This window comes from Ambystoma mexicanum, chromosome 8 (genome assembly GCF_040938575.1).
Source record: "Ambystoma mexicanum isolate Mex_15411 chromosome 8, UKY_AmexF1_1, whole genome shotgun sequence".
NCBI classification, from domain to species: domain Eukaryota; kingdom Metazoa; phylum Chordata; class Amphibia; order Caudata; family Ambystomatidae; genus Ambystoma; species Ambystoma mexicanum.
Window position 1 is genome coordinate 617988965 of NC_090929.1, and position 20584 is coordinate 618009548.

General features: G+C 49.9%; 1 protein-coding gene across 1 annotated transcript in view; it reads right to left on the reverse strand.

Annotated features, from left to right (window-relative positions):
• Positions 1-3364: 3364 nt before the first annotated feature.
• Positions 3365-20584, reverse strand: part of SLC25A34 (solute carrier family 25 member 34) — a 183808-nt gene continuing 166588 nt past the window's right edge. The window contains exons 4-5 of the mRNA XM_069610319.1: positions 20189-20323; positions 3365-3695 (exon numbers count right to left, since the gene is read on the reverse strand). Coding sequence (XP_069466420.1) covers positions 3513-3695; positions 20189-20323 — 318 coding nt within the window. The 3' untranslated portion in view covers positions 3365-3512. The remainder of the gene's footprint in view (positions 3696-20188; positions 20324-20584) is intronic.

The following is a 20584-nucleotide window of genomic DNA, read 5'->3' on the forward strand; positions in this document are numbered from 1 at the left end:
TTGTTCTTCACTTGAGGTACAACTCAGATCAATATTGGACTGGCCACTGGTGATCACCAGTAGGCATCCTTAGAATACATATACATAATGCACCAGTATTGAGGGCATAAGAAGTTCAATGTAACGTATTAAAAAGATATGCTAAAAAAGTTCATCCAAGCACTTTTTTGTGTGATTTGCCATAGATATCCCTGCAAGTGTGTGGGATTACAGGGATTCCGTAAGTGGGTCATCGACTGGCTAGCGCACAGACACAGGTGCTCAGAGTTAGAGGGGCACTTAAGGCAGACTAGAGCCTGCACACATATCCAAAAGGCATCTAATAATCGTGTGAGTGTTGTGGAAAAGGAAATGTGCACCAAGCTCAGTGTGTGTTATGTACTATTGATTCAGAATACAGCCATATTATCACGGACATATTTGTTTCCAGATTGGTGGCCTTTCTTAAGTTCCCAAAATGTTTATACAAACCAGCCAGGAACACTCATTGGTGCTATTTATCTCCTCAGTCTTTCTCATAGAGTTTTCTGAAAGAGGACAATGGGTGTGTAACCGTTCATCTTGAGTTTCTATCAGAAAATAATGTACATGGTTATTCTAGGTAAGACAAGAGTAGCATTTGCTTTATGACTACAATATAAACTTGAAGTGATCTTTAAAAATGAAAGCTGTACAATTAAGAGTCACTTTACAATGTTAGTACAATTAAACAATGTCCCCTTTTAGTAGCTTCTTTTGCGGTGAATACACATCACTTTGCCTCTGAAACCGTCCTTTTTTCTGTGAAAGGGCAACTCAGATTCAAATCAATGATCTTCTTCTGTTAGAACAAAGCCAATGCTAAAATTTGAATGCTGGCCACTGGTTGGTTGGCAGTGCTCCTGAACCTGGCATGTATTACTGTTACTGTGTTACTGTAGTTATCTAATAATTCACAAAACATTGCAAGTAACAAACGCAGTATTAGACCCTGCGATATTGTCTTCTGATCGCTTACAAGGTCTGTCAAATTTGCAGAACCCCAGCAGATAGGGTGACCAGACGTCCCGTTTTTGCTGGGACTGTCCGGGTATGTGCACCTCTGTCCCGGATCCCGAGAGTTTTATAAGTTTAAAAACCCTGTCCCGGGATTTGGGGATCGGGTGGATACCATCCCGGTTTTTGGCCAGATATCATGACTTTTCCACCGGTTTGCCAAAACCGGGATGGTATCCTTGCGATACCTAAATCCCGGACTGGTTTTTTAAACTTAAAATAGCCTCGGGACCCCGGGCAATGCAACATGACACGGGGAAAGCTACACACATGGAAGTAGGACTATAGTTTCACAGCTGAAGCTGTAGTCCTACTTCTATGTCAGTGGCATGTCCAGATTTCGAAAATAAAAAAACGGGTCACCCTACCTGCAGAGCCTATTTGCATCCCTCTCACCGCTTCCCCTGAACCGAGAAAGTGTCCTCAGTGTGTTGGGTTCTTCTTCCAGAGAGAAAAAACTTCTCAAATAGGAGCTTTTTGTAGAAGTTTTGTGGAGTGTTGTGGTTTTAGCAGTTTTCATTTGGCTGTGTACGGCTTGCACTATTAGATCAGCGACACACACAATAGCCTTCTAGGCTTGCAGATGGATGAAAGGGAAATATTCGTTTTTCAGCGTGCTGATCTTTTACATTTTAAATTAAGAACCAATACAAGTCCATAAACAGTAGTGGTCAGTCTCCTACCTCCATTGTGCTGCAATTGAAAAGTGCAGGTCGGCCTAGTAACCTTTTCTTGGAAGGGCCCCAGTGTTGTGGGTGTTCATGATTTATTGTGGGCACACTTCCAATAACTGTCACATCAGAACAAACCTCGAATGGACAACAAAATGACAACATCATGAAAAATAAATAGATTTATTGATGAACTGAGGTTGAAGTATTAGCATCCAATCAAAGACTGCAGGGCACTAGCGAGGAAATCCTTTGCACCAATTTTGCTTTTCAGCCAAATCCTTTTACGCAATCACGCATCTTTTCAGATGCACGTGGTATGCGCCCACCGGAAATCACGTGAGCAGCCAGCCCCATCATGAGAGTAGCCGCTCCCCCAGGGTCTCAAAGTTAACAATGCAGGTGTGTGTCCCTTGATCCACCACGGCTAGCGTCTGAAACCACCTATTGCTATGTACTGAAAACGCGTCCTACACAAGACAGTGCCTCAAATACTAGGTCAATACGATCAACCTACGATCATAAGACATGTGTGTGCGCGTGCATGAGTGCCTTGTGAAAACTGTGGTTCGCCATATCCCTTCTTGCTCTGCAGCACACACTCAAATTGAGCATTAATTTTCCCTTTTCATATAATTGTCCGCTGCTGAAGGACACACATTGCACCCCACACGTATATTCTGCACTGCACAAGCATTGATCATGGCAAACCTTTCCCTCCTCTGTCTCCCAAGAACCACCTGACAGGCCCCACTTGGTGTGCACTGGACGCGTGTATGGTCCCATTGCACGTGAAGGTTATATGCCCCACCCAATAAGGCATCGACTACTAAGGTCACAGAAGGCCTGGTGGCTGACAGTGGTGTTCAGCCATCACACACGGCTCTTTCTTAATCAGTTGCTGAGTCCCGTTTGGGTATGTTACAAGAGACAAATATTATGAACTAACCATGAAACGCACGAATCAAATACAGCTTCCCCCAAAATCGGGCATGTTGGACTCTGCTATCCAAATCCAGAACATTTGATCACAAAGTCAACGGCAAAGGCCTCGACATATTCAATACACATTCTGAACCTAGACAAAGCACATCATGAACATGGGAAATGCACTCCTTGACATAGGCAATGCACATACTGAACATGGGCAACGCACATCCTGAACATAAGCAATACTCACCATGAACATAGGAAATGCACTTACTGAGCATGGGCAATGCACATCCTGAACTTGGGCAACGAACATCCTGAACTTGGGCAACGCACATCATGAACATGGGCAATGCACATCCTGAACATGGGCAATGCAGGCGCACATTGTGAACTTGGAAAACAAACATCTTGAACATGAGCAATGCACATCCTGAACATGGGCAGTGCACATCCTGAACATGGGCAGTGCACATTCTGTACTTGGGCAGTGCACATCCTCATTTCAAAATGTCATCTCACTCGTGCCAATTGATATTTTTCAATTACCTCAACTGACCCCTCGCTGCCTCCTCTCTCTCCCATCAAACGCTTATATATTCTGTTGCAAGGCCATTCTGTTTTCGTCAAGTGATGGTTAAGAAAGCAAGATGTGCTGTGAAAGGAAGCCCCCCATACACCACCGGGATGGCTCTTAAGCTACACCAGTTCTGTAAAAATAGTGCACACGTCTGTCCCAACAGTGAGGTCCTTCTGTTTCCCTTGAGCAGTTCCTGAAAAAATCCTCCAACTCATGTTGAAAATAATTGTCAATGTTGGGTGATGGGCTCAGAAAGGTAGTCCATGTGGAATCCTGGTCCAAAGTGACTGGAGCCTCTAGGCCCTGTGTTGCTGGTAGTGGTGAGTGAGCTTCCGCAGCTCATCCCAGAAGAGCAGACTGAGGATGGTGTGCGGGCCCAGGCGCACGTAGGCGGCCATCATCCCCTTATACAGTGCAAAGAAGCCTTCCGTTCTGCAGATCCGCAGGAAGCAGTCCATGAAGCCCCGGTACAGCTTTCCCTGCAAGACCAGGAGAGGTTTACATTAGGTTATAAGAATCTGAGATCAGAGATCTTAATGTTAATGTTAAAGATCATTTATACTGCGCACTATCACCACCAGAGTGGTCCCCTGGCTCTCTGGCGGATCTGAAGGAAAAGAGCGTGGGGTGGGTTAATAGGGCATAGCAGGAAGAGGGAGAGCGAGATGCAGAAATAATGTACGTCTAGAGAGCAGCAAAAGGTATTTGCTCTCAGGGGATGATCGTTTGACAGCCTTTATAGCAGGTGTCAGTCATCCACAGGGCAAGATCTCAAATAGACACTTGGTCACTGAATAACTAGGCAAACTTCAAGCTAAGAGCAAATTAGGAACAAGGATTGACAATGCCGACAGAGTGGGATTTTGAGTATGCATGGGAAAGGCACTCGCCAGACAGTGGCATAGGGGTATTAACTGGCTATTGATGGTCGTAGTAGCAAAATGATACAATTATCTGGGCCTCTAACAGCATTGCTGGTAAAAGTCTAAATGTATACTCAAACTAAAACAGTTGGCTTTGCCAGTGTTTGTTTTTAAGGGGCCTTCAGTGAAGGACACGCATAGTGTTTATGAATCAAGTGGCTCAGGGCAGACCTGGTTAAGACATTTTTATTACACTAGTAGCTGTTTTAAAGCTTCATTTAAGACAAATGTCAGAAGGCTGCTTTGAGCGCAAAGTTTGATGGTAGGGTTTCATTAAAGCAAGCTCAAAGAGTTCCCACGAGGAAGTGTTTTGGGCAGGAGCTGGGTGGGAATGTCCATAGGCATTAGCATGGCTATGGGCAGTCAATGGCTGGGCAAATAACCAAACAATACCGGCAAGCTATGTGTCACTCATATGCCATTCCTCCCTATCTGTACTCAAATGCAATAGCTTCGGCTTATAGGTGGCGCAAGCGCCATAGCACCACCTAATAGCCTGAACTAAAAGGAGGTATGTTGCTGACCATAACATAATAGAACATAACAGGTGTATTTGTAGAACGCTTGTTCACCCCCAGAGGGGCGTCTTGGCACTGTTGACAGATAACGGATGTTTAGGGGAGCAGTGTCAGTAGAAAGACGCAGCAATTGCGGCAGGACAGAGGGGCTACGCTGAATAGAAGCCTGCCCTCTGTATCCAGACACTCAGACGCAACCATAGAGAGAATTAGCTGGGGAAAGGGACAGGACATTAAATGAAAGAGTGATGGCGCCTCAGAGTGGGGAGGGGAGAGAATGAGAGACCACAACGAGGCACGGTTGCGATGGCGGTGGCATCATGCCAGCACAATCATAGGGTTAGCTGTAGTGATATAAGTGACATAACATGACCTTTGGGTGTATGGCAGGCCATTGTATGTCATCTTTTTTTGAGAACCTAAGGCTACGGGATTGTTATGACAAGGTGATTCATGCCTGGCACTCACACCCAGCTATTAAAACGGCATCACCACATTACCGCGCCCGCCATTACTGCGAATACGAAAATATTGCATCATTTACAACCAACTGATGCGAAAATATAGATGGGGCGTGAGTTAGGTTATTCGTTAAAGTGAAAGGTGTGGGTGGGGCTGCGCGGGGACTCCCCCCTCACCCCCGCTTTTCTCTTCACAAATATGTGTTGTAAATTATTCGATATTTCCGCATTCACAGTAACCGATGCAAAATGTTCACATAGATCCATTCAAACTAGCGTAATCTGAAGGCATATGACCCGCAAGCAGAGGGGTTAAGGGGCAGGGGGTGCAAAGGTCACCACAGTAGGGTGCAAGCAATAACATAGCAGTGGAGATACTAACCCTTTCCCGTCCCAGAACATTACCATGAGGAAGAAGGAAAGAGAGAGAGATGTGATAGTAAGGAGGCAGTGGGTGGCTGGTGAGTAAGAAGAGACAGCGGAAGGGAGAGACAGGTGGCCTGAGAAAGGAGGCATAGTTGGAGAGAGGGGCACAGAGAGAGAGAGAGACAACTCGAGAAAGGAAGAAATCGAGACTGTGTTTAAGACAGCGAGAGAGAGAGTAAGAGGAGCAGCTGGACAGTGGGTGCAAGAGATGAAGAGGAGCAGGCCATCTTTAGAGAGAGAGGAGCAGCCTGGCAAAAGAGATCACCCAAAGGGAGCAAGGCAGAGATGGACTCATGGAAAAGGAAAACCATCTACAACAAACACTATCTACAATGCTCTCTTCCCAAATACTCTCCTTCTAGAGCCCTCTGCTCGGCCTCCTCCAACTCTCTGCGGGTGAGCTGTTTCTCCAGAGATTTGGGGGTAGATCCTTCTCCTCTGCAGGTGTCTTCCTCTGGAACAGCCTACCTACCTCTTTCCATCTTGAGCCTGACCTCCTTAAATCCAGGAATTCCTCAAGACCTACTTCTTCTTCTCCTCCTCCTCCTCCTCCTCCTCCTCCTCCTCCTCCTCCTCCTCCTCCTCCTCCTCCTCTCTCCCGCTCCCCTACTATCCTCCTTTCTCCTCTCTTTTTTCCCTCCCTCCTTCTCTTCCCCAACCTGCTCAGTTAGCTGACTGGTCACCTTGTGCACCTCCAGAGCCTCACAGCTCCCAGGCTCCCCCGCCAGTCCGCACTTTCCTCCAGACCTCCCCATTCCGCCAGGCACTACTGCAATATCCTCCATGAGAGGGGCACTCACTCAGCACTTAACCCAGGCCCCGGCTGGGCAGGGCGCACTTGCCCCCTTCCCCTCCCTCGCACTTCCTGTTTTGCACACTTGCACGTTCCTTGACTTTGAATGTTCTAGGCCTTGCAAGTCAAAATGCCCAGTCCTCCCTCTGCCTGCCCTCCCTAGCTGCGCTGTGGCTTGACATACTCATGCATAGGTGCATTGATGACCAACTACCAAGCAACCCTGAAATATTGGTCAGGTCAGTACTGTTCTATTCACCTGTATGCTCCTCTCCCTCTTCCCCTCACCCCCTTGCTCCTGCAATCTGTGTCAAGCACTTCACTAGTATATATGCTTCTGGCCTAGCATGCTAGCTGTTGTTGTAAATCATTCAGAATCTTCAAGGCCCAAGAATGACTACTGTACTCCCATGTTCCCTTCCCGCCTTGAAGCACTTTGAAGCACTTCACTTGTGTATAAGCTCTCAACAAATAAACAATTACAAATACACTACGGGAAGGACTTTGGACAAATCATGCAGCCAGGGGGTGCTGTGGTGCGTGCGAGGGAACTTCAGACTGGGATTATCCAATACCAGGTCACATGTCAGCCTAATGGTTCTGAGGCCAAGACCAAACTATTGCCCTTTAGGGAATGGGAAATAGGGAGATTTCCACACTGGTGTGCACCCCTCTACCAGCAAAAGAAAAACAGTGTGTGATTTGTGGAATTATTTGCACGGTAATCGGGACATTGCACGCCAAACCGCACGCAAAACTGAGATTGTCGATTCATGGAATCATCTGCGCTGAACTTTTTAATTAATTCGCAGGGACTTCGCGCAGGCTCGGCACGTCTCTGCAAGTGGCCGAGTGCCTTGCGAAAGACACCTTGCACAGCGTGGGCATGCCCTGCGCATAGACCAGAGTAGAGGACAGAACACGCACAATGGGGAAGAGCAAGGGAAAATGAGGGCATCACGAGGGATAGCCCACAGGCAGTCCATCGCATGCCCACAAATGCACATAACTAAGCGTAGTCATGGATCGGTCCGTGCAACCTCTCGTCAAGGAAATGGCTACGCAAGGCACTTGATCTATCCACCACCCGAAGTCAGGCGTACATACACTTGCGCATAGGAATCTCCACGCAGAGGTAACATTGGGTGTTGGATTTAGAGGTGTGTGCACGCAGCTGGGGTTCCGAACGCACTTGGGGGTGCTCGTAAGCAGTGTAGCTGGGTGCAGGAACGGTTTATGGGGATTTGCATGCATGTGTACCTGAAAATGATGATTTTTACAATACATGGTATGCATATTGAGGGGGGTGCTGGGAATAGTTACAGAGGACCCCACGCACCCCCACTGGGGTGCTGGCCTGGTTGTTGGTGTACATAAGCAGTTTTTCCGGGGTGCATTGCTTCACGTTCGAGGAGTGCGCAAAGGTCGGTTTCCATGGCTGGAATTGCTCTGCGTGTGGGTGTGCCGTGGGCGTTCTAGCCACGACTTGCGCATATGGTTCTCCAGCATGGGGTCTGGCATGGATTCAGATGCTCATGAATATTCCCCGTCGTCAGGCTGGGAATCCTCGGTAAAGAAAATATCAGTATCAGTTTCGTTTCTGATCTGTCTTTCTTAGTAGTAACCAATCACTGATCTCTGGGTCATACTGCCCCCAACCAATAACTGCCCTCTCCCTAAGCCCCGCCTCTGGCAGCCATCCTCAGATTTTTACTGCACGCTCAAGTGTTGGGAGTCCTCGTGTTTAGCTCTCGAGTTTTTTACTGCGTTGAAATTTTTGTCGAGTTCATACTTCTTGGAGGATTCCGGAAGAACTGCAGCCTACCTCAACGGACATGGCCCAGGACAAGGGAAGCTCGACGCCCGGATCCAAGCTGTTCAGGTGCTGCCTTGGATGCGGATTACAGAACGTTTTCAAGGAGGACGAGCATTCGCGATGTCTCTACTGCCTTCATGAGGACAAGACGCAAGTGGAGAAAGACTGTGCGTTCTGCAAGAACCTTTCGGAACGGACCAAACAAGATCATCGTTCCCGCCTCGCCGCCTGGCGGGAGAAGGGCACAGCAGGTGAGATGGCGAAGAAGAAGTCTGAGCAGGCTTTTAAGTCCTGTGAGGGCGCCCCGGCGACGGGGGCCCAACAGAAGGCCAAGCACCGTGAGTCTGCCGGCACCGGGAGCGCCGAAAGGTCGGGCTCTTTGGTTGCCAAGCAGGCCGCTACTTCCCCAGCACGTTCGACCACGAGCCAGCGCTCTGGTTCGGGGAAGAGGAAGTCCGAGAACCCGGGTAGGCCGCTGGAGTGGACCCGGTCGATCTCAAAGGGGGAGCGAGGCGCTGACCCTCCCCCCAAGGCGAAGGCCCAGGACACACCTAAGGTGGTGAGGGCCTTGATCCACCGGGCAAAGGCCTCTACCGAAGTGGTCGCTGCAACCCAGGTGAAGCCGGCTGTGACTATGCCTGTGGAAACGCCTGCCGGGCCCAGAGCATCCCTGCCACTGCGGAGGGATTCCTCTTTCCAGCCCATCGCTAAGACCCCCGTGGAGCCCCCGGCTGAAAAAGAGGGGGGGGGCGGTGGACGTTACAGACTTGGAATCAGCCTCTGGGGAGGAACTGGTGGAAACCGAGAAGGGCCTCAACGAAAGGTCCGTAGGCCTCAACGAGAGGTCCCTAGGGCTCAACGAGAGGTTCATAGGCCTCAACGAGAGGTTCATAGGCCTCAACGAGAGGTTCGAGAAGATTCGATCCCAGGGGGCGGTCCCTGCTGACGTGATCAAAGATAGCGACGACGACGAACAGGGCCCAGTGGAACGGCCACCCCGTCCGTCGCAGCCATTGCCCAAGCCCCAAGATAGCTCGGCGGCCATTTTGTTGGCAATCCAATCCTTATGCACCGAGATAAGGACGAGATTACCACGGACCCCGACGGAGGATCAGAAACAGGCCCGTCGGGAAGCCCTCCTAACAAGCCGAGGAGAGTCCACCCCGCTCCGCCCTTTGTGCCTGCGAAACCGGTGGACCCCTCATCCCCCTCGCCGGACCCTAGAGAGGATACGGCGATGGATACAGCGACGGGGACAGATGACGGCGGCGATGACACAGCAGACATCCCGTCGTCACCCTCCCCCCCCCCCCCGCGGGCGTCTCCAGCCGACGAAATTGGCTCTTTCCACGCCATGTTAACCAGCTCTGCCCTGAAGAACAGAAAAGGGATGGGTTTCTGTACCAACGACGAGAGGCCAAGAGGAAGGCAGTCCTCGCAGTGCATTTACTCGATGACATCTGGGAGGAGGGGCTTGCTGTCCTCAAGAACCCTTCCACGACACCAGCCAAGAGGGACAGGTACGAGAAGAAGTACCGAGTCCCCGATGCCGCCCCCTTGTGCCTCCGGGCCCACCCCACGCCGGACTCGGTCATCTCAGCAGCGGCTAAGAAGAAGGCAGCGGGTGCGGCAGCTTCAACTTCCACCTCCCCGCCGTACAGCGAGGGCAAGAAGTTGGACTCTATGGGACGACGAGTCATCTAGTCGGCGGCAATGACGATTAAGGCAGGCAATGCCTTAGCGATTGTGGCCCGCTACGACAGGGAGTTCTGGTTCAAGATAGCTCCCCTGCTAGACTTCCTGCCTGATGACAAAAGGGCAGAGGCCATAGAAATTCTGCAGGAAGGCGAGGTGGCGTCGGATCACGCCATAACGGTGGCAACGGACATTGCTGATACCGGATTTCGCCAACTGGGCAACAGAGTTTGCCTCCGACGACGAGGATGGCTCAAGGCGACAGACTTTCGCCAGGACGTCCAGACCAGGGTGTTGGACATGCCGTTCGACGGAAACAACCTTTTTGGTAAGGCGGTGGATGAGTCCCTACAGGCCATCAAGACCGACTCGGAGACAGCCCGGGCCCTGGGGGTACTTCAACAGCGGCGGCCCTTTCGGAGCTCCGGAGGCAGACAGGGTGCCTCCAAAGGATCCAGCGGTGGCTCCTCCACTTACCGCCAGGCGGCCCGCTCCTCTTCTCAGGAGGCCTACAGAGGTTGCGGCAAGCAAGGGGGTTTCCGCTGCCGTCGCCAAGGAGGCCAAGGCGGCAAGGCCTCCTCCAAGCAAGACTGACCCGTCCGGGTTGTCGGGCCCCCACCAAAGCACCCCGGTGGGAGGCCGACTGACGAAGTTTGTCAGCATGTGGGAGTCCATCTCCGACTGTTTGGTGCTGGACACCCTGGCCAATGGGCACTCGCTGGAATTCCAAAAGAAGTGCCCTCGCTGGAATTCCAAAAGTGCCCTTGCATTCCTCCCGTGGCCAGGAAGGAGAATCACGTCCCTCAACTACTGTCAGAGGCAAAGGCAATGCTCAAGAAAGGTGCCATCGAGCTCGTCCCCAGAGGGCTCCGGGGCTCCGGAGTGTACTCAAGGTATTTCCTCGTCAAGAAGAAGACAAGCGGTTGGCGCCCCATCCTGGACCTGCGTCGCTTAAGCAAGTACATCAAGGCGCAGAAATTCAGGATGGTCACCCTCCAGCACGTGCTGGGACAGCTGGAGGAAGGCGACTTCCTATCGTCTTTGGACCTGGAGGATGCCAACTTCCACATCCCTATCCTAAAAAGGCACAGGAAGTTCCTCAGGTTCGTGGTTCAGGGACGCCACTACCAATTCAGGGCCCTACCGTTCGGATTAAAGTCGGCACCAAGGTTTTCACCAAGTGCCTGGTACCAGTGGCGGCGCGGCTGCGTCTGCAGGGGATCCACGTCTACCCCTACCTGGACGACTGGATAATCTGGGCAAGGACAAGGGAACTCGCCGTCGAACACACGGCGAGGACCGTCCGGTTGCTCACGGAGCTGGGGTTCGCCATCAACTACCCCAAATCCCACCTGATTCCATCACAGATAGCACTGTTTCTGGGAGCAACTCGATACAGTGGGGCAATTGGCCTCCCCTTCAGAGGAGAGGACCAAGACCATCCTGGGCAAGGTGCGGCACCTGCTAGCCACGGACGTGGCCAGGGTGAGGTCCATCAAGTCCCTCCTCGGGATGATGTCCTCATGCATCTACCTTGTACCCCTTTGCAGACTTCGGATGCGTCCGCTACAGGAGTTTCTCGACTCCCGCTGGCTCCAAGCGAGGGGCTGTTTCGAGGACAGGATCCCTCTCGATGAGGAGTTCCGTCGGGCGATCTTTTGGTGGGGCATCCGTGCTCACCTCACGACAGGCACAGAATTTCAAATCCCGGCGTTTCAGGAGACGATGACAATGGACGCCTCTCTGGAGGGTTGGGGGGCCCACACCAGAGACCTCCACGCAAGAGGCCTTTGGCCCCCGGAGGGGAGGTCTCTCCACATAAACATTCTGGAGCTCCGAGCAGTGTTCTGGGCTCTCAAGTCGTTCCTTCCGTCCCTCAAGGGCAAAGTGGTGAGGATCTTCACCGACAACACCACCACCACCACCATGTTCTATATACGGAAGCAAGGAGGCACCAGATCCCCAGCCCTATTCAAGGAGGCCCAGGATCTGTGGCATTGGGCCGTCGCCCAAGGGATGTTTCTGGTTCCCTTCCACCTGGCCGGAATAAAAAACACCATCGCGGACTCACTCAGCAGGGAGCTGCACTCATGCCAAGGGTTAAGGCTTCGAACAGACTTCAAGATCTACAACCAAGTCTTTTGAATTGTCTAAAGCTTCACCTGTGAGAACTACTGTGTTATTGTCAAAAGTTTAGCATCAACATTTACAGCATATAGTGCGCCCTAAAGAAGGCGACTACTGGCTCACTTAATTGAGCCAGATAGGTTGATTTCGCCGAAACTGTAATGACATTTGAAGATCAATTATGTACAGTAGGCACTTACCACTTTTTTGTACTTAGCACTTTATTCCATTGGCAGCAATTTCCTTTTCAATCAGCATCTTTATCATTCAAATGAAATTCAAAAATATGAGACAATGATGCTTTATCTTGATTAGGTACTCATTACTCTTTTGCACCTAGCACTTTATTCCATTGGCAGTAATTTCCTGTTCTATAGCATCCTTATCATTCGAATGAAATTCAAAAACATGAAGATAGTGATGCTTTACCTTGATTAATACTGGGTCATGAATTGTGGTAATTAAATTGCAACTGAATGGTTTAATGTATTAGATTGGTACAAATATTTTATACCAATATTAATTCATCTATTTTATTGTTATACTGTTTACATATTATGCAATTTTATAATGTTTTGCGATGATTATTAAAATATGAAAATATGAATCTGCTATGATTGAGCCACTATTCTTTTCCACCTCTATTCCTATAATTGGGTACTTAAATTAATATAGTACTCCTCCATGTGAACTCTTCCCCTTCGGGGGTTTTTTTGTCCACGAGTGGGAACTGTGCCAGGACCAAGTGGATTGACTCTTCCAACGATGGGGCAAACCCCAGATCGACCTGTTCGCGACCGCGACGAACTCCAAGTGCCAGAGGTTCGTCAGCAGGTTCCCACAGCCGAGGAGCATGGGCGATGCTTTCTCGTTCCCTTGGGATGGCCCGTTTCTATACGCATTCCCTCCGTAGCCGTTGCTGCTCCGCCTCATAAACCAGCTCAAGAAGTCCAGATGCAGGATGATCCTCGTCGCATGGCCGAGGCAGCTCTGGTTCCCGGACCTTCTGGACTTGTCAACGTCCCCACCAGTCAAGCTGCCTACGGACGCGGATCTTCTCTACAGAGAAGGAGGCGCCATTCTCCCTCACGACCCACAGTCGCTAAACTTGCAGGCCTGGCTCCTGCAGCACTAGAGTTTGGAGGGTACGATATCCCGGCCGATTGCAGAGAGGTTCTTGCAAAGGCCAGGGCGTCCTCGACTCTCAAGTGTTACGGTCATAAGTGTAAGAGGTTCTCTGTCTGGTGCCGTGCACAGAAGATTAACCCTCTGCGGATTACGGCCCCTCAAGTGCTGCCGTACCTACTGTCGCTGGCCAAAGCTGGACTGGTTCATGCCTCCATAAAAATACATCTGGCTGCCATCTCCCGATACACCAGGACTAAGAGACGGGCGTCCTTGTCGTCTCATCGCCTGGTAAAGGAATTCATGAAGGGACTATTCTGATCATTTCCGCTGGTGAAGGCCCCTGCCCCGGCATGGGAGCTTAATGTGGTGCTGACCAGGCTCATGGGAGCCCCATTCGAGCCTATGCATTCGGCGCCTTTGAAGTTCCTGTCATGGAAGACAGCGTTCCTCGTGGCCATCACCTCTGCACGACGAGTGGGAGAGATTCAGGCCCTATCTTGCAAGCCTCCATACTTGACTTTTCATGACACGAGGGTAGTGCTGAGGACGCACCCCTCCTTCATGCCCAAGGTGCCGTTGGACTTCCACCTCAACGAGCCCTTGGTGTTACCAGTTTTCTTTCCGTCACCTTCGACGCCGGCCGAGAGGACTTTGCACTCGCTGGATGTAGCTAGAGCGCTAAAGTTCTACGTGGACCGCACAAAGAGTTTTCGGAAAACGTGACAGCTGTTCGTGAACTTTGGGTCTGTGAATCAAGGGAAGGCTCTCTCGAAGACTTCCATTTCCAGATGGCTCTCCGGCTGCATCATGCATTGTCACCGGTTGGCAAACCGACTGCTGCCCGGCCATCCGAGAGCCCATTCGACCAGAGCGATCACTGCTACCACGGCGTTCCTGTCTGGTGTGGCCCTGCTGGACATCTGCAGGGCTGCTACGTGGAGGTCGACGCACACCTTCACAAGATTCTACTGCATCGATCGGGACTCCAGGGAGGAGTCCAAGGTCAGGCAAGCAGTGCTGCGCAACCTGTTCGCTTAAGGTGAGCCTGGTGAGGAGGTAAGAGATGCTTAATGTTGAGCCTGTTGCCACCTCCCGTGGTTGTGCATGTGTATACTGCTATGTATTCTTTTATTCATGAGCATGTGAATCCATGCCAGACCCCATGCTGGAGAAGGAACAAGTTACTTACCTGTAACTGTTGTTCTCCAGCATGGGTCTGGCATGGATTCACATGCGAACCCTCCCACATACCCCTCTGCGGCTCTTCACTTGGTCATACTGCCACTTGGTGTGCTACCAAATCTGAGGATGGCTGCCAGAGGCGGGGCTTATGGAGAGGGCAGTCATTGGTTGGGGGCAGTATGACCCAGAGATCAGTGATTGGTTACTACTAAGAAAGACAGATCAGAAACTAAACTGATACCGATTTTTTCTTTACCGAGGATTCCCAGCCTGACGACGGGGAATATTCATGAGCATGTGAATCCATGCCAGACCCATGCTGGACAACAACAGTTACAGGTAAGTAACTTGTTCCTTACTTTGCATGGACAATTCCATGAATATGCGTGGTGCGCAGATTTTCTTATGCGCGACGGGCCACAAAGAGTCCTTCTCGCACACAGCTTGCGGGATCTATGCACCCATTCCCATGAATCGTGCCCACAGTGTTTAACACTTGGTACGCTCACGATTCCTGAAGTTTTGCAGTGCCCTGCATGCAAATCATGAAGTTAAAGCCAGTCAGCTCAATAGTTTTGCGCCATTGGTGAGAGACAGACATCAAGTGGTGTTAGAGACAAGGGCACTTCTTTGATGCTCTCTGTTCAAGCAATTCCCGTTTAAACCTCCTCCTCTGTCAATCGACGTGAAAGCCTCACTGCCTGTAACTATAGCTGATGGCTTTCAACACACAGCTACCCCACCCCCTGCTCAACCAACAAGCACACCATGACCCCCCTTAGCAATAAATGCGGCCTAGACCGTCCTAATGTGTTATCACTGTGTTTCCACACCATAGTTAGTAGATTGTGTGTGCTTTCTATGCAAGTGTTTCTTTGGGGCTGAGGTGAAATAGATAAAAATGGAGGAGAGGGGTCAACTTCAGACTGTGGGGGAGGGGCGCATTTACTTGTGTGGAGGGATATAACTTCTTTACACTTCTAATGAGACTATTGTGATAAAACCTCAATGTTACAAGCAGTTAAGGTTCTCCTTCAAGTCTGAAACTAACAATTTAAGAACTGCTGTGAGAATGAGCTCTCTCTCATGTGCCCCCAACCTTTGCAATCGCTCCACTGACATGCAAGTGCTAACACCCAGCCATGATTTCAATTGCCCCAAATGTATGCATAGGCATGCGGGTGCTAACAAGGAAGTACTTTACATTAGTAATTGCCGGGCCTTAGTTAACAGTGCATCTGCAGGCACAATTTCCTGTCAGTGCCCTGTTCTGTCCTTCCACGGCTCTGTAGGTCAGTCCAGTAAAATCAACATAGCCCGAAATTTCATGGGATAGAGGGCTAATGCTAGGTCTGCTCAATGGTCGTCGAGTCAGTGAAAGGAGTGCTCCTCGCATCGCTAGAAGCAGTGGTACTCAGGGCCGACTGAAGAAGTGTGGGGGCCCAATTCAACATAATGGCTGGTGGGGGCCTGTGAGGAATTTCACCATCCGCACAGGAAGAGTGTACTTGCCTAGGCTTTTTTTGTTTCTTTAAAAGGAATAAATGATGGGGCTTGGATTAGAATTTCAAGGCCCCGTGGATTTGCATCTCCATTGTCAAACCTTGCTGGTGGTGTCAACTACTGAAGAATGTTAATTAGCAGGCCTCAGGAAAGGCCTGGGTGCAGGAAGTGACAATGGGGACATCTCTTTTTAATGCAAAGTGTCAACTTGGTACTAACACCCCTCCTTGGTATGACAGGCAGTGAATTTCCTGTCTGGAACCACTCCTTTCAGAGCAGAGAAGTATGTGAATTGTAGGAGACGGAAAGTATGCCGGCAACCCCCTACTTCAAAGGAGGCCCATGTTGTGATCAAGCGCTGCATAGGGCTCAGTTAATTAGGGAAACACTTTGGTGGAACTTAGAACTATATGTTGTCATCTTTTCCGGTCTATTGCCAAGCACCCTGGTTCTGACCTGAAGCATCACTGAAGATTGTTGGTGGAGACCCAGGATTGGCTCACTTAAGTTAGGCCTGGCCTACACCAATACCTGGGCCCCGTTTGGCTTTCAAAGAGGGCTGAGCCCCACACTGAGGAGATCATCTGAAGACTTTGCAAGGAGTAAGAAGGACTCATTTGGACCCGAGCTGAAGGTACAGTCTACCTTACATCTTCCACCAGTCAAGGAAGGCCAGAAGTTCCAAGAGGGAAGCAAGATCCCTCGCCTAAACATTTTCCAGGGAACAGAGGGAGATACCGTACTCAGAAGACCCGTCCAGCAGCTTCAGAACTGGTACCCAGCCAGCACACAGCATGCCCTGCTATGTTCTGACAGCAAGTTTCCTAGGTGGGAAGTGCCGGAGAGTCTCTGGACAAAGGACAAGCCGTTGCCTGCTACCCACTCTCCTGAGCTCTGGGCTGTCTGCCTTGAAAGGACACGAGCCCTGCAAAGAAACTAGGAGGAATTCCACACAAGCATCATCCAGCGTCCACCTTTTATGGGCATTTTCAAGACAGTCGGGTCCACGAACTGCATCCGGCTGCACCGCTGACTGTTGTCATGCCGTAGTCACAAGAGCCGTCCGAGCCGCCTCAACCACCATTCTAGATCCGCCAGCCAGCACAAAAACGATTCTTGGCCCAGAGGCGCTGTGCCGCCAGCCTGCAGATGTCAGTCCAGCCTGGCTTGCCGAACTGCCTGCCGCCTGGTACCCGCAGATGTGTCCTTCCACTAACTCTGTCTCACAGGCTGCAAAGTGCCCTGGAGCCACCTCGACGCTGTCGAGCACCAAGAACTTCTTCAGCACCAGGTACAATATGGTTCTGCCCTACATGGTCCTTCTCAGAAGGCCCCTAAAGACTGTTACGGCCCATTGCCAGTTTGGTGCTGGAACCAAATCATCTTGAACTACAAGACTGATTACATTACCAACTACCCTCCTGTCAGTATCCACAGTGCATCCCTTTCCTTCGTGAAACTGTCCGTCCTATGTGTTCTTTTACAGTGTGGGTTCTAATTGTAGTGTGCTAGAACTGTCTGTTGTAGTAAAAATATAAAGTAGATATTTTTATACAACCTTGGCTGGACAGTCCCTTGTATCATTGGGTAATAATTGTATTTTTGCTGTGTTGCAACTAACCAATGATCCACAACCTTGCGGAGATAAGCCTGCCGTTCCGTCCATGTTACCAAAATTGGACAAGGTGGTCTTATAATTCACTTGTATTCCAATCTGTTCGGATCCCTACTGGTGTACAAGAGGTGTGGGGTTGATTGATGGTTTAGAAATCGATATTCATCCCTGGACCGCAGGTGCCCAGGAAGTTGATTTGTCACAGGGCCACCTTGCTTAGAGGTTAAAACAGTCAAGAGCATCCGTGTGGTGCATACATTATAATGGAGACAAATACAGTGAGGGGTTAATAGGGCAATTTATCATGAGACGACCAACCAACAGGGAGCTGAAACACTAAATGCCCACTTTTTATCACCTCATTAGCTTTTAACACAGGTTGCCCCAGTTAAGCCCTTTCCTGACAAAGAAGAATGTGTAGCTTTTTTCCAGTGGGAATTTAGTGGTTAAGCTTTCTGGCCTGTCTCGTGATAATCAGCGGCTATTAACGCCCAGGTGTTTTTCTTTGCTTTAAATTTGCACGTTGGCGCTCGCATTACAAACTTTATTTGCTGAAGGGCTCTAGTAAATAAATCTTGTAACAGGAGCACGGCAATGAGCACATTGAAAGCCATTGCTCTCAACCATTTGTGTCGGCAAGGTGGGAGTAAATCACCTGATTTTGTTTTTGGTGGGTTAGAGCCAATTGAAGCCAACGGGCGTGCAGGAGGCTTGGTGGGTGAATCGGCTGTTTACAAGGCGTGTGACACCCGCTAAAAGCGTGCGAGTTGAGAGCTATGTTTAAAGCCCCAGATTGAAAATACTGTAGAAAGGAATCTATTGCCATATTATAAGACAGCTGACTGGCAACAAGGGAGCAGTTGCTGGGCCCTCCCCCTGATGCTCGCTGTCCCTGGTGGTACCTGAGCCAGGGTGTGTCTGACATCACCCAAATCATGCCCGCAATATCCAAATACACGCACTCCGCCTACGGCTGGAGCTTTTAAAACTCTCCCAGAAGTACTGGCACTTCAAAACCCCTACATAGGCTACGAATCTCACGGCTTGCCACACAGCCTGGAAATGGCAGGTGTTAGGTGGAGTCCCATTGGCTTTAATGGCGTCTCAACAAAAAATAAACCGTAAGTGCAGTGATCTGAAAAGCACGCACTTCCACACTGACAGATAACGAAGGGTGCGTGCATTTGGATATTAGGGGCAGGATTTGGGTGACGTCAGACACACCCTGGCTTTGCGATTTCATGGTCCTGTCTCTCCAATTGTCAGAAGAGGGACTTTAAGTTTTTTGGGAAGTCATTGGAGCCATGAAGGCTGCCGTAGCCCCCTGTGTTGATCTTTTGCTTGGGAAGTAGAAAACACTAATGGGTAGAGATTCACAACTGCAGAGGCGTAGACAGGGGAGGGCCTGAGTGGGCAAGGTCCACTCAAAATCTGTAAATACCCACTCAGCAGCGTTGTCTGGGCACTTACAGATGTTAATGTCACTGTGGTGGGCTCAATTTCATTATCTCCAGGCCCCACTTGTTCGATATTCCTGGCTATGCAACAGGCACAATTTGCTTTGTATGGCAGAGAGGAGGGGTGGTTCACCATGCCAATAACTACCATTTAGGCCAGCAGGACATTTTCAGGCTAGTGGAAATGGTGTGGATTCGTATGCAATCCGCCTGCTTTTTAAAAAGAGCAACAAGCAGGCAGATTCCATGGAAATCCCTTGTAAACCCTGACTGCCATGCGTAAATTAAAGGTGTGTTTACTCATTTTGCATGGCAGAATGCAAAAGGCTGGCATATAAGCAAGAACTGCACCCTTTTACACTCCGCTTTTGCACTCCGCCGTGCAAACGATCCAAATTACTCCAAGGGGAGCTGTGTACGCCAAAGTGTAAATGTAAAAGTTCCCCTTTACGTAAATTGCAGGCATTTGGAAAATGAGCTCCACTGTGTTCATTTTTGGGGACCACGTCTCCATAGCAATAAAGACAGATTTGAGAACGATAAGAGACAGTCTAGGAACGTCACACGTCCTGGTAGGTAGGGTGGCAGACACGTACTACTAGAACCCGTGTGAGCAATCCTTGGCTCGCCAGTTGTTGTGGATTAGGACTGCCATGGTCCCTCACCAGTATCTTTTCTGACCATGGCTGATGGGAGCTGGTGTCCCAAACCTCTCAAGAGCTATAGATCACAGTCTTGTAGACCTGCGAAGTTGAGTTTGTAATGTGAGGCAGTGAATACAAGGGCAGCCCCAACGCTAGCTGTGGGACACAAGAAGGAAAGTGATTTCAAAAAGGCGTGGACAGACATGACAGCAAAACTACTAAGCAAGAACAAGGCTGGAGACATTTAGGAAATTATAGTAAAAGGAGCAGGTAGAATGGTGGGGCTATAATCAAAATTCCAAATCACATGCTAAGCAGAACAACCTTTTACTCAATCTAGGGGTGCAAAGGATTATACACATAGGGCCTGACTTTGTATTTAGCGGTATAAACCTAGGAAGCCACCCCAAAAGGTGAGCATAACGTGTTTGGCCTAAGAGGTGATTAGGTACACACATACAAGACTGAGAAACCAAAGCTTTCATGCTTGTATCCTGGGGCTAATTTAAAGCTTTACAATATTCTGTATCCCTTAATTTCTTTGTTTCTATGGTGGGGCTCCCAAAGGTGTCTCTGTCCCGGACCCCAAAGTGTTTAAGAAGGCCCTGCACTTAACAGCTCGTTCTCCCCGCACAAGATGACGGCATGCAGTGCATCCCCCCTGACGTCGAGGGTCCTTCATACCTGGCCAAGCTCGTCGACGGGCTGGTTATACAGGCGAGTGCTGACCACATCGAAGGGGGTCATTGCCAGGGCCACGGCCACGCTGCTGATCATTCCGCCGCACAGGCCCACCAGCCAGCTGTCCTCCTGAAACCACTGCCAGGCCGAGAGAGAGAGAGAGAGAGAGAGAGAGGGGGTGAGGCACCTTGTAGCAGGCTCTACTTTCCTTTAAAGGACGCACAGATTAGCGCTGAAGCGTCTGGGCATGAAAGCCTAACAGATAAACATTTACAAAACGTATTCCAACGAACATAACACGCTTCAAACTTGAGCGCCACACTTTTAAAAGTAACATGACTTTTTAGTGTTTTAATGTTGGCTTTTTTTTCCCCCTCTTTGTTTTTATTAAACATTTTA